Raw genomic sequence first — 14,548 nt, forward strand, 5'->3', positions numbered from 1 at the left:
ACCATGTTTCAGGTCTACCTTTGATTTGGGGTGTAATATTCCTTTAAACCAACCTTAAATGTGAAACCTGAGACACTATGTAAATAAATGGTAATTCAATGTAACTAAAAACATCTTTATTGTCAATTTATATCATCATTGTATATCATTGGTACTGACTGCAGCATATGAATGTGAATTGCACTGCGTACTGCAGGTGCTCTTACTGTAAGTACATATTATAGGAGGTCAGTCGAAATCTTCATGTACACTTGTATAAAAGAACATATAAATGACAATTCTTCTATAAAAAGCAATACAGGAGTCGGACTTCATAATCATAGAAGGTGCACAGGGTATCTATATAGAAAGTTTGCAGCATAAAATGAGCAATTATATGATTTAGGCTTTAGTTGCAGCTAGCAAATACCGGCAATACTTGTCATATTCCCTCAGTCCATGTAGTATAATCACTGAGATGTTTGAATTTCTCTGGTCTTATCGATGGAGGTCTGAGATTCCAGATCTCTTCTTTCCCTTTTTTGTTTCCTGGTAGTGTATTCCTGAGTGAAACGCTGACAAGAGATAGTAGTGAAGGTTGTAAAAAAAGGTTGTATTAAGATTAAATATATTTTTCTAGTCCCCACTTCCTCTTTGTGTTCTTATTAGTGACCAGGACTCTTCCCCCCTCGTATGTGAGGAAGTGTGTAAAGTATAAAGTGAATGACAGGCGTTGAGTAAATAAAGCTGGTGTTTCCTTTGAGGCCATCTTAAACACGTGCTCTGGCACATCCTCACTTTTTACGTGCCTCTTCTATGTTTCAGTCCTTTTAAAGTCACGACCTTTTGAAAAAGTCTTTCACTCCTTTTCGATACATTCAGCAACAGTTTGGCATCAAAACTGTACATCCTTGAAGCACGGTTGTATAAAAGTAAAGGATCCAACATTAAGGACACTGGATTCACGTTGTAGTTCCCATCCTGTCGAAAGAGCCAGCCTCTTTGACCGTGAAAATATTTTAGATGATTGAGTTGATTAGAGTAACAGAGAAGTCATACATCAGATGAATATGTTTGTTCTTTAGTGTCAAAACATCTCTGATTTGCTCAGCTCAGACTTTGATTTCATCCTCGTCGTCCATGTAACTGTAGGACATATTCTTCTTCGCCTCGTTGACGATCATCATCTCTGAATCTGCAACCGCCATCCTGCTCTGTCCCTTTAAGAGGCTGCCACCATAGTGGCGTGCGAGCACATCTGTAGCACTCTGGAACCGCTCGCTCTCCATCCCCATCCCCAACCTCACTCTTTCAGGAGATCCCATCACCACATCAGGCACTTTAACAGAAAGCCCAACTCCGTTCACCCCCGTCACGCTCCCCTCTTCCTCCTCCCATTCCACCTGATGCGGGCTCTTCCCGCCCCCGCAGTCCTCCCGCAACAGCGAATCCACATATGAGATAGTAGCCGAGTCCATCTCTGATCCCTCAGTGGTCAGCCCGCACGCTGAGCCCGCCTCCTCTCCCTCCCAGGCGTGGCTATGCTCCTCAGGGTGGCCGTCGATCAGGCCGAACACCTCGCTCATGAGGGAGGGGCCGAGGTCAAAGGTGAAGGTGTCCAGGGAGGTGAGGGAAGGAAGGGAGTCAGAGTAGGCGGTGGTGGTGGGTTTGGGGTCAGAGGTCAGAATGGAGGTGGAGCAGGTGGATAAGATGGCGTCGGTGGGGTCGGTCAGAGAGCCGCGGTGGATGTTAGGGGAGCAGGAAATGGGGAGGGAGATGGAAGGCTGCTGGCGCTCAGAGCGGGAGAGACGAGGCAGAGTGACGAAACCAGAGTCCAGACCTGAGGAGACACAGATATCAACACATGAAACCAGTAGAAGGTTTTTTGTAGTTTGTCTTATGTACTGCATTTTAAAGGAATATATCAACATTTTGGGGAAATGTGCTTATTTTTTGGGAAACAGCCAGCAAACAAAAACCACCTACCTGCACATCTAAAGCGAACTTATCAACACATTATATCCCATTTGTTTAATTCATGCAAAAAGAGAAGTTGGGGTTTTATAGAGGGTTATGTGCCGGACTATTTCTTCATGGGCAGCACTGGCTTCTTGGAGTCTCCACTAGTTTCTTCGCAATTTTATGGTGACAAGGCCTAAAAATGTTCCAGCAACCCCTTGTACAACGACAACTTCTTGTTTTTCTGTCAGTTTTTGTGCATGTTAAGCAAAAAGGATTAGGGATTGGCCAATGATCAGCCTGGCTGATCATTGGATCTGACACTGAGCATTTTTCCAATTATCAGAATCAGTGTTTTTGTCAATATGTTGACAAAATGTGTCAACTTGTTAACATGTACATGTAGAGGAGTATAAAGTACAATTTTTTCCTCCAAAATGTAGTGGAGTGGAAGAATAATTAGCAGATAATGGATATACTCAAGTAAAGTGCAGAATACTTGAGTAAATGTACTTACGTTAAGTTACATTCCATCACTGGTTATTCTAAATGTCCAATTATCGGTTTTCTTGATTACTAACAATTACTAGTACCAGTCTTGGCCCTGAAAAAACATACTGGTCCATCCCTAAACAGGATATAACATGTTAAATAGTGAGCTTTAGAGGTGCTGCGAGGCAGATTGTTTTTAACCGTTGGTCTCTGTTTGCTAAGCTATGCTAAATAGCTGCTGGCAGTGGCTCCATATTGACCATGAGGATGATATTGATCTTCTCATCTAGCTTCCAGCAACAAAGCGCATTTCCCATGAACATCAAACTTTTCCTTTCAGTGTGTGTGGACAGGGGCAAACACCAGAGAGAAACACAAAATAAGCTTTAGACAAACATCTGGGCACAAGGAAACTACTGACAGAAAGAAAGCAGCCTCCTCACAAATGTTTTGACCCAAAACCAACACTTTAATGGCACATTGTCCAGATGATGCATTTGAAAACAATCTCCTATTTCTCAAACCCTGAATATAATCCAGAATATTATGAGTCACACTCTTAACGTGGATTATCAAACAATTCCAACAGGGGGCAGTGTAACCCCATCCTGACAATGACAAGCCAGCAGACTCCCATCCTGCAAAGTGCTGAGTTGTTCCACGCCGTTAACAGTGAATCATCTTCCTGAGCCTGCCAGATCACTTAACAAGTCACACACTCACACACTGCTGCCTTCATGACCCTAACGGGTAAAATTACCGCAGCACCTCTCAATGCCAGCCATAAAGGGCCGAGCAGAGTCTGGAGGTTTTTTTAAACCAACCAAAGAAAACAGCGTCTGATTTCACAGATTAACACACTTTTACCAGAGAGTAAGGAAGACATAATCTTTGAAACCAGCACATGGAGGATTTGGTTGGATGAAAACCTGATGAGTCTTCCATCCATGTGTCATTAAAAATAACTACTCCAGAGGGAAGTAGGCTAGCTTCAGTTATCACTACAAAAGTAACTGTGTTATATGATTTTTGTTGTAGATTTTAGATAAAATGCACACACGAACTAATAGACTCTAGATTTGGTTACTTACACTCCAAAATGTTTGCTAATCCTATTTCAAAGATTAAAAAACTCAGTTATATCTTCTAATCCCTTTCAGATATTTTTTAAAAAGAATACTTTTTACAGAAATATAATATTGGTTTTCTTAGCGAGTGTGAGATGTAAAGATTGACACCACTATGATATCTGTAGGCCTATGTTGGATATGAAGCTGGAGCCAGGATATGGTTAGCTTAGCTTAGCATAAAGACTGGAGGCAGGGTGGAACAGCTAGCTTTGCTCTCTCCAAAATTAAAGTCCAGTTATTCAGAGGTTATATCTTGTTTGTTAAATTTGTACAAACGTGGTGAAAAAAAGTGTAAAAAATGACAAGCTGTGGTTTGACAGGGGACAGAGCTGGGCTCTGTGTCTTCATTGCTTATGCTAACTTAAGCTAACTGTCTCCTGGCTAAGTGGCAGCCTATCAATCTCATCTAGACACCAGCGTATTTCCCAACATGTCATGACTGTCATGTATGGAAATTAGTGATATTGTAAAAAGTGACACAAGAAATTAACTTTCCTCCATGTCGCATTTACATTCACCACTTAAGACACACACACACACACACACACACACACACACACACACAAGCACACACACACACGCAGGCTGGTGGTCAGACTGTATGAGCCATGCCTGTGGTGTTAATGTGGGTCATTCAAACAGCCTCTCAGACAGCTTGTTGCCAGCACTGTCTGGATCTCTGTGTGTTATCAGTGTGAGCGCTGCTGATAAAGAGCCAAGGTGATTCATAAGGACATCTGGCGCAAATCTGTCTTGATTACTAGGTAGAACTGACGGATGAGTCTCACTGCAGCTCTACAGATATTTGCACCTCTCTGCAGTTTACAGTTAACACTGTCAACTCATTTGACCTTTGCCCACGCGTTTCATCATGTTTAGCAACGGTGACATTTAATTGGAAGAAAACATCTACCCTTAATCTTAGCGACCATTTTGGGATTTGATGGTGTACTTTTCTTAATCCTTGAATGACTGGTAAAAAAAGATGACATGACATCGTGTTGGGAAATTTCCAGTGAAGTTGTACAGGAGTTTTTCTCTGATCCAAAACAGCTGGTGTAAGACCTTCAGAATTAAAGAGCAAAAGCTTCTTTCATTCATCTTAAGTGGTGAAATTCATCTCAAAAGAAATTTAACACACACGGAGGCCTCAATAGACCAGTCACAATGCATCTTGAATAACAACAACAAAGTTGTGTTGACACTATGCTCTCCACCTACACATACTGAATACAGCAAGTTCAGGCAGTAATTCCAGTAGCAGAAACAGATTAACGGATTGACTGAAACTACTTGGAGGCGGCAGAAAGAAGCTGTGAATACCTATTAAAGTTAATAGGGCAAACGTGTTGTGCAATTGTTTGACAAAGAACACCTTAAAGATTCATTTCTCTGGCCACCTGATGAATGTAAGCAATATATTCTCTACATTTAGCTCTGTTTTGGTCTCCACCAACCCCTGAGGGATATACTGGCCGGCTAATTGCTCCTCTATGTTCACCAGCAAATTGCTAACTTAGCCTGTCATTCCCTGGACAGGTACAGGTACTACAGTGGGTTTATCTGAAATGTATTTCTGAAAACTACTGCCTGCTGCATTAGGAATAACAGTCAACCAAACAGTAAAGTTAAGGTGGGAAAACCAAAACAATTAGCTAAAAGATGCAAAAATCTCTATAACTGAGGGAAAGTTGGGAAATAATTCCTCACTAACAGCGATCAACTTCACATACACACAGTAGTTTGATCCAATATTGATGTAACAATATTGATGATAGCAGCTTTAGGACTCACCATAAGAGCTTTTCTTCTCCTCTGGCGTGTTTTGAGAACTGCCGAAGAGCAGTTTGGTGGTGGGACTCCCATTAGGCATATCCACATCCAGCCTGGGAAGGGAGATGGCGTTCTTGATGATGGGAGAAACGACAGGCGGTGGCGGCGACAGATCTTTGGATACTTCTCTGGGTCGGTTGTCAGAGCCCCTCCTGATCTGGCGGAGCGTCCTGGAGAAGAACGCCCCGATCTTGTTGTCGGGGCTGGAAATAGAATCCGATTCCCCGTTGTTCGCATTGGCCGAGCCGCCGTGGTTGCTGAGGAAGGAGGTGTCCCCGAATACATCGCCGCCACGGCCCACGTGCATGGTGTGGCGGAAGTCACCCAGAGGAGGGCTGATCATGTCCAATGTGAGGTCGCCTTTATAGCGGCGCTTGCTGTGGGAGTGTGTGACCAGGCCTTTGAGGCCTGACAGCTTTTCCTGAAGATTCATGGTCAAACGAGGTGATTGACTGTTTCTTGAAAATCAGACTGAAACGATGTCCTTAAATCCCACTGAATGGCAAAAATGAACTGGCAAACTTTTCTCCTCTCAAAGGTTATTCCACGATAATTTCTTATGGTAAAAAGTTGAACTCCAGGCCAAATAGTTCACTGGAATATTATCTCTGTTTATCATGTGCAGGCCAAACTCTGTCCCACTGTTTGTAGCTCGTTGTTATGCATAGCTGGCTCAATTAAACAGACATAAATTGAGGAGAACACTGTGCAGTTGTGTTCCTGGAAGCAATGTGGTCAGGTCGCCTGGTTTCCCCCGCTTGCCTCGGGTTTTGGCTTTGTCGACATCAGCTCAGAAATAGGTCTGAGTCCAGCTGCAAACGGCTCTGCGGTCGCACCATGGAACCATCTATTGAGAGTAAAAGCAGGGAAAAAAACATCTATCTTAAAAATACAGGCAGGGATGTATTTGATTTTGAGGGATGTTGAGAGAAATGGATGACATTTGCAGTTCATTCTGTGGAAGCGAGATTCAGCGAGAGACCGCTACCCTGAATGCTGTACGTAGTTGTAAAGTAACCTCACTGCATTTTGAAACAATCTGTCTTTCCGCAGGTTTTTAGGATTCCGCGTTCCAAAGGTCCGCTGGTCTGGAACCATCTAAATTTAGACCACAGTCACTGCTCTGTGCACCAAACCAAAGTCTGCTTCGTATCCGTAAAATGGGTGGACTTTCAGGGAATTCCTGCTTCCATTTTGTCCTGCTTTGTCTGGCCTGAAGGTTGGACAAAGTTCATTTTACATCTCACTGAAAAGACTTATCATGCTTTTAAAGCCGAGCAGCAGACCTCCTTCAACGGGCTTAGTTTTGTTTATAAACAGGCAAAGTATGCTCGGCGAGATAGGAAGAGATAATGAAAATTTGCTGATAAGAAAATCACCGCTGCTACCGAGAAGTACTGCTAGACTGCCTGTGTATGGAGCCTCAGCACCGTCAAAAGACAGTGAAAGAGTTTTGGATGACTCAAAAATGGAATACATGAATTGATTTAATAATGCTATAATCAAAATGGAATTTTAAATCAGTTAGCTAAAAAAGAGAAATGCTTTTTTCACACTCCACAGGAAAATAAAGAATAGGTCAATGACTTTCACTGAAATATTATATTATATTATTATATATTATTATTATATTATAATATATAGCTACAACATTATATAATAAATATAAGTAAGCTTTAAAGCTATTTCTTTGCCTAATAGTATTATTAATTCATGTGTTCAGTGATAATTTGACTTGACTGGCAGCCTTTTGTCTGTTTTGGAGCTCCATACCTCCATAAGTCTATAAGTCTGTATTGAAGGCAGACAAAAAATTGGCCTTTTCTCATGTGTTGTTCTTTGCCAGCAGAGTAATGGATATCCAATTCTAAAATATTTTGATAGCATAAGGCAGTCCTGACAAGGACCTCTGGTTCTCTTTAAAAGCTTTCCACTGCAGCAGCTAAATGTCGGCGGGCCTCCCACACATGCACGGCCCCGTCTGGCTTCATTAATGACCTGCTATGGTTCAAGAGATGGGGATTGCGTCAGGTCCAAGGCAGCCCTTCTAATTTGCTGCTGACCGCAGTCCCAGGCCCTCCGCTCCACTTCCCCTTGCTGGCGTTTTAAGAGGGGCATCTGGGAGCCGAGAGGGAGGAAACACGCCACATACCAGCACCGAGCAGAGCCATATCAAGGCTCACAAAGGGACGCAAGGGACCAGTATACTGAGGTGTGATGTCGAATCTAATACGGCGTGATCCTGCTGGGACCTTGTGCACGTTCCCATGAACCGCGCTAAAGCGACGGGCCACATATCTGATTACAGCTCCCCAGTGACAGACACGATGTGCTTCCCAATAAGGGCAAAAGTTTGTCTTGCTATAACAAGGTTTGACAAGAAAAACCTCAGCCTAATTGATAACTTACAGTATTACAGGAAAACACAAGGAGCCATTAATTACTCTGACTGTGTGCTTACGGAAAGCTCTGGTGTTTTGTCTCTGCCTGTAATCCTGTTAAAGACCTTTGACCACAGCTCTGAGGGGGTCGCTCCCTCTGAAACCTCTTATGTATCTGGACCCTCCGGGCGAAGCTCATTTTATCTGCACATACGCTTCTATCCTACTGAACTCTCCTGAGTTCCCTCCACTCTGTGATCCTTGTTTGCACTTGCTCCTTTGTTTTCTGAGTTACACAAATACAGCAGCCAGCAACCCGAGGCGATAAATGGCCTGAAAAGCACCACAAGGACAAAACCTCCAATATTTTGAGTCTTTAAAAGGTAGTTAGTTTTAACCCTATAATCCCAGTAGCAGGCTGCCTGCCTGCTTCTTGGATATCAGAAAAGAGTACGGGACTTCTCAACAGGAGGGACTTGGACCTACCCTGGATTATCCTCTAATCCTTTATCCCCTCTGTTACCCCTGGTAGGGTGCCTCTTTTTGGGAAAGGCCTGGCTGCTACCACACTCCTCGGCTGCTTCACTGGCTCCTGTCAGAGAAGAAATAAAATACAAAAAGAGTTTTAAAGGAGGATGGGAGTCAATTGAAACTGAAGCGAGGCAGGGTGAGAAGTGATGGAAGGAAGCAGGGAATGAAAAAACATTAAGTTTCATTTTCACAGAAAGGAGTGAAGGGGGAGGATGGCAACTCAAGGCAGAAATACAGATGACAGGAATGGATGTTGAGAGAAATGAGACAAAAAGGAAAGGTCGGATGAGGAGAGAGGAAAAGAGGAGAATGTGAGGGGAGCAGGGCAAAATGATAGGAAGAAATATGTCAACTGAGACATAAAAGACTTTCAGATTTCAGTGTATGGATGCGATCAGAGAAATACTCTGCTCAGGAACATATATAATCAGATTGATCATCTTTTATATTATCAGCACTAATAAGCACCATTGAACATTTCTGACACCTATCATCTGTGTGTACCATTTTTAGCCTCATCTTTATCTATTGGGTAGAATGAGTTTTGCACATTCGTGGTTCCCAGAAGGTGAATCCTTTAGTGATCCAATGACCTTTCCTCTGGTGCCACCATGAAGTTGACATTTATCGTTTTCAGAGAAATGTCTCAATTACCCCCCCCCCCCCCCCCCCCCCCCCCCCATTTGAGCATTTTAGCATGCTGGTATTAGCATTTAACTCAAAGTACCGCACTGAACTGGTAGCATGGCTATTTATCATGTTATCATGACTTTTGTCCTGAAGTATTGTAACCTTTGACACTTGTCAAGTTCATTATCTTTGGGGACTTAGATGCTTTTCTTAAACCACTGCATTGTTTCATGTTTCAAGACGACCTTCCCCTTGTGTCTTCATGACTTAATAAAAAAAAAAAAAAAAGTACACCTGCATCATTCTTGCAGGATCAGGAGTGTAATAACTGGAGCCTGACACGCTCTGTCGGACACTGATTGTAAGCTTTTTTTCAACGCTGTCCCAGACAAAATTGTTGGACGCCCAGAAATCTTGGAACAAGAGATCAGTAGTACAGACAATGTTGGGGGCAAAAAAACAACCTGCGTTCAAACTTGTTAGTTCATCTTTCTGCTGCAGCTTTCGAGTTGCTTTCTTTGGGCATCTCACAATTCAGGGGATTTTGGTGAATTCGTACATCACAGACAGGCTCAATAAAATATTTCCATGTCACTATGTACAGTATTTGCTTGAGGTGGCTTTGCTGGATGTAAACCAGAGTAACCACAGTCTAATAGGAGCCGTGTGTGTTGTGTTGTGTGTGTGTGTGTTGTGTGTGTGTGTGTGTGTGTGTACGAAAACATTCCTGAGCAGAGCATCGGTCGGTTGAGTCTTTCTCTCGATTACGACCATCAAACATCTTTCCTCTCAACCTTGGTTCTGATTGAAACCACGTTTCGAGTGAACCATCTTTTTTTTCTTTCATTCTCTTTCCCTCTTTCCTGACTTTTTCTTTCTCTTTCGGCTTCTCTCAATTCTTCTCTCCCTCTCATTTCTTTTCCATACTTACTTTAATTGTCTTCTTTTATCTTCTCTTTCTTCCTTTCCCCCGTCGCTTAACACCCATTCTGAATCCTTTCCTCTCTTTGTTTATTCCTCCTCTTCCCTTTGCTTATTCTCTGACCCTCTTTTTCCTTTCTTTTTTCTGTTCCTGTTTTTCTCTTTAATTGCTCTCTTCTTCTTCTTCCCCTTTCATTTCTTTTCTTTGCCTCTCTTTGAGTGTTTTGACTGACTTGGGGAGGCTGAAACAGCTGTTGGGCCCACACAGGCACACACGCACCCATTAATCTCTATTTCTGATGACTTAAACTCAAATGTTTACTCTGCTACAGTTTGTCTTGAATAAAATCAGCAGTGAACTTTGTGTTTCATGGGGGGGTTTTCCCCTCCCTTCACCGTCCCTCTCTTCTCATGTCCTTCACTCACTAACCCCGCTAACCAGGTGAACAAACATACAAGATAAGGCCACATTTTTCAGGCTCACCCTTTGACTTTCAATTACGTTCCTATTTTCGCCGTCCATGCTCAGCCCGAGTCCAAGCAAAACACGGCTACACTTCCTCCTCAGCCAAGAAAACATTTTCATGCTTCAACAAATATCCATACTCTCTGAGGCTGCCTGCTTCCTGAATCTGCTGGAAATGGCAGTACCAATTTGCCCTCTTTGTTGCCTCTCTTGTTTGGTTTATATCTCTTCTGTGCTCATATATAAACTTGCTTCTTTTCATCTTGCTTTTTTCCACTACACATGCAGAGTCCCCCTCTCTTCATTACAGGGGTCAGTTTACCTGAGCAAATATAGACACTGCACTCAGACTGAGACATGCATGACTGGTATCATTGGACAATTTTATCTTATCACATATACAGTATATTGGTATCATTGTACATGTTGGCCAATAGAATCAAGAAATTGCGGTGCCAGAATGCAAAGGCATCTCTAAGAGCATTCTGAAACAGTGTCCCCCTTTACAGAGTTTGTCCACCAGAGAGCAGTGACAAGTTTATTTATGTACTGCAAAATGTCCAGCTCTGTCTTAAAATTGATATTTTGACATATTAGAAAAAAAACCTTTTAATTGCTTTCTTGACGAGTTGATGAGAATATAGATACCACTTTCATATCTGTACTGTAAATATGAAGCTAGAGCCAGTTAGCTTAGCACAGAAACGGGAAACATGGGGGAAATTAAATATCATAGGTTAATTAGTGAGCTTAGGAGGTGTCTGTCCAGCCTGTCCTCAACAGAAAAACAACCATAAAGGTTGACTGTGAAAGCAGGTTATTACGATCTTTTTATTTGCGTTTATTGTTGGGTGGCGACCTCAAGTGGCCATAGTAATGACTAGTCCACATAGGCAGGAGGATGTGGTGGATGGATGGGTCAAACAAACGCAGGACTTTCACACTGGAGACATTTGAAACCAAAAGTCAACACTGGGTTATTTTAAATATACTACAACAAACTTTTAACTGGTGATGACACAATCTCAATTTAACACTAATGCCTCTATATGACCAAAATAAGAAGACGCAACCTGCAGACGATTGGATATTTCTGTGTAGTAATTAAAGTTATCCTCAATGCCAGAGTGCTCAGGATGAATTACTAAAACAATGTTTACTATATTTCAGCATGTTCATCTTTTGTCCACAGGGCGAGCCAGAATCAACCAACAAAGAAAGTTAAAAAAAAAGTTCCTTGTAGTAGCTTTAACTTAATAATGTAGTCACTTAAATGACGTAACTTAAGTTGAATACATAAAGTATGAAGGTATGGAAGTTAAGTTAAGGATGTGCTGGTAGCTTCATGTTTGTAATACACACATGTGAGTGATATTGATCTTACCAAGAAAGCAAATGTCGAACTCTTTGTCGGGATTGTTGTCACACGTTCATATTAAGAAACAGATGTCAGCTGATGTTATGATTTTGCATTTTTTAAACTCTCAAATTGATATCAGTGTCAATATTGGCCAGTAACAACTTTCATTCAAGAACAATTTGATAAGTTTGATAAAAGACTAAAACTTAAGTTTATATTTTGCTCTTTCATAAAGGTACTTATCCCTCAACAAGAATTTGGACCCACTGATTTTGTTGTCTATGTTCTCGTCCCTCACACTGCCAGCACAAAATACTCTCAGTTTCATATTTAAGTTTCACACTGTATAGTTTCAGGGGGAACAGCGAGAGGTGGAGTCCGGCCAGAGCTGGGGAAACTTCACAGTCGTCCACATCAATCATACGAGAAGTTCACATGCAGTCAAAGTTTGGAAAGCTGCCAGTCAACAAACAGACCTCAGCCTATCCCTGTATTTCAAACTTAAAACTCACGGCGGTTTGGTCAAAAATGTCCTCTTGTTTCACCCACGCGGTCCACTAAAATCTGTTTCCTAAAGTATCTTAAATTCATTGCAAATCCATGATAACTACTTTAGGTTGGTGAACAGGATTTGGGAGTCGTTCCTCCACACAGCTGACAGCAGTGACCAGTTGTGGTGTCATCCTTTACTGGAGCGTTGTTGTTATAGATGAGCTGTGACCATTTGGTTACAACAGACCATGATGGAGCAGTTTTAACCAACATCATCATGTGTGGCAAAAAAGAGAAAGAAATAAAAGCCAGAGAACCAGGCGGTGTGAAAACAAATACAGCTATTGGATTGAAAGTTCGCACCTCTGCTTCTGACCCTTTCCTGGTTGGTTACGTCAATGACACCCAAAGGTCACAAAAGGTCCCCCTCAGAGGAATGTAGAACTCAGGTAAAAATTTTTTAAAAAAAGATGGGGAACAGACTGGAAAAACCCCAGGGAGGGTCTGTACTCATTTACTTTGTAAAGTCCTGCTGTATCATTAGTGTAAATCATATGAGGGGAATGTTGATGAAACACATTACATGCATGTGTTAATAATCTGCTGCTGGCTGAGCTGAGGGCATACAGGAGGCCGACACGGAAATATCAAAGCACGTACTCGAGGAGGATATACTGTACGCCTACTCTGCGGAGACTAACTGGGGAATTATGGCTCCAGTTAAACATGAAAAAGCCTCACGCTGTGCAGGTCCACTGCAGTTACGAGGGCTGAATTGATCACTTCATGTTGTTCATTGGATTCTGTGTTCTTATCACTACAGCCGGCTGGCTTTTTTATTGATCACCGATGAGCACGTTTGTTTACTGTCGGGCCAACAAGCTCATCGATCAATGTGCGTGTGTGTGGTATTTCACATGGTGGCCTCCCCTCGTGGCTTGCTGGCAGGTTGCAGAGGTCACAAGGCCTCTGGCCCCCCCCCCCCCAAGCTTGTAATGAGTCCAGCACTGTGCCCGCCTGTTGGTCTCCATAATTAAAACACCTCAAGGGCACCAACTTCAACTTCACCATGTCGTGTTGCACCAGTAATGTCAGTGACATGTATGAAAATTGATAGGTTATGTCATGTAACTGCTGTAATTATAAGGCACAGTGATAAGCAGTGGTGGAGTTTATTCTGACCAAGGTAACGTGGGGGAATAGTAATGATATACTGCCGCTGGATATAAATATGTGACAGAGAGGATTGAGTTTCATGTCTGACATCTGAGAAAAGGCTCTCACAGCACTAAAACAACTTACCCACCAGCGTTAACACCATGTCTGATAACAGTCTGAACCTTATCTGAAACTAAACCTAATATGTTTGCTTTCTTTCTCTGGAGGATTTTTCTTTCCACTTGATGGTTTCAGCAGAGAAAACATTGCTAATAATTAATAACTGCATTATATGCTGCTAAAAGGAGATGACTGATAGGTTCTTTTATTAAGTTACTGCCCCTTCAAGCAGCAGAACGTACTGGAGGAAATAATACACACAAAACTAATTAAAAACACTTTAAAGAATATCATAGTAGAGGGATATTGCAGGACATAGGCTATGACATACCCACAATGATTAAATTACACTGTGCGGATAAACTTCAAGTCTCAATATGCACCAAAAAGTCACAACAGATTTTTCCCCATGAGCTTGTTACAGACTCATTGTGTGTCTTTCTTTAAAGTGGTTTCACGTTAAAATTGAGAATAAACTCACCAAAGGAGGCTGCGACAGGAAGAAGCAGGAGACTGGCTGACTCCGGGGTAATTATCCCTCCAACAGGAGCGTCTTTGAGGCTCGCGCGGTCCGAGTGAGCCGGTGCTGCAGCCGGACTGTCCCGCTGGTGCGCCGGGTGTGTGCAGCGGCGCAGCGCGGAGGATGAGGGGAGGAAGGGGCGGGGCGGGCAGTGGATCAGATACCGATTAAACCATCAGAGGGAGCTCCCACACGCTGCCCCGCTCCGGCCTGATGTCTCTCTCTGCAACATGTCAACTGACTTGTCAACACGATTTGAAAGTAAACATGTAGGGAAATCATCTTTTACAGCCAAACTAGGGGGCGCTGTAACATGACTCATTATGATTCTGAGGAGTGATTTACATCCGTCTTTTCTAATCTGTCAAGTGATAATCATCAGACTTCATCAGCTGAGCCTCTGCTGACGCTTAGCAAGAGGGAAACACATAGTTATGAAATTGTTTCATGGTGACTCAGTTTGTCCAATAACTTAAACTAGGCTAACACAAGTGAAACTGCAGGCCTGTAGATAACCAACCATCTGTTCACGGTAGGCTAATATGAGCAGTTATCATTTTTGATATTTTCCAATAT

At 42.5% G+C, this 14,548-nt stretch overlaps 1 protein-coding gene across 1 annotated transcript; it reads right to left on the minus strand.

Annotated features, from left to right (window-relative positions):
* Positions 1-101: 101 nt before the first annotated feature.
* Positions 102-14,051, minus strand: cdc42ep1a (CDC42 effector protein (Rho GTPase binding) 1a). Its single transcript, XM_073489305.1, has 4 exons — positions 13,934-14,051; positions 8,261-8,366; positions 5,355-6,240; positions 102-1,819 (listed from the first exon to the last, which is right to left on the minus strand). Exons 3-4 carry the CDS (start codon positions 5,824-5,826, stop codon positions 1,092-1,094), a joined length of 1,200 nt encoding a protein of 399 aa, XP_073345406.1. The 5' UTR covers positions 5,827-6,240; positions 8,261-8,366; positions 13,934-14,051; the 3' UTR covers positions 102-1,091.
* Positions 14,052-14,548: the final 497 nt, after the last annotated feature.

Source organism: Pagrus major, chromosome 20 (assembly GCF_040436345.1).
Source record: "Pagrus major chromosome 20, Pma_NU_1.0".
NCBI lineage: Eukaryota > Metazoa > Chordata > Actinopteri > Spariformes > Sparidae > Pagrus > Pagrus major.

What these genes read in the sequence shown, in the direction of transcription:
- cdc42ep1a (XM_073489305.1), bottom strand. Translation starts at nt 5,826, where the DNA reads ATGAATCTTCAGGAAAAGCTGTCAGGCCTCAAAGGCCTGGTCACACAC. An exon ending in GGAGAAGAAAAGCTCTTATG is followed by an intron (nt 1,820 to 5,354) that starts GTGAGTCCTAAA and finishes GTGTCTCCTCAG; the next exon opens with GTCTGGACTCTGGTTTCGTC.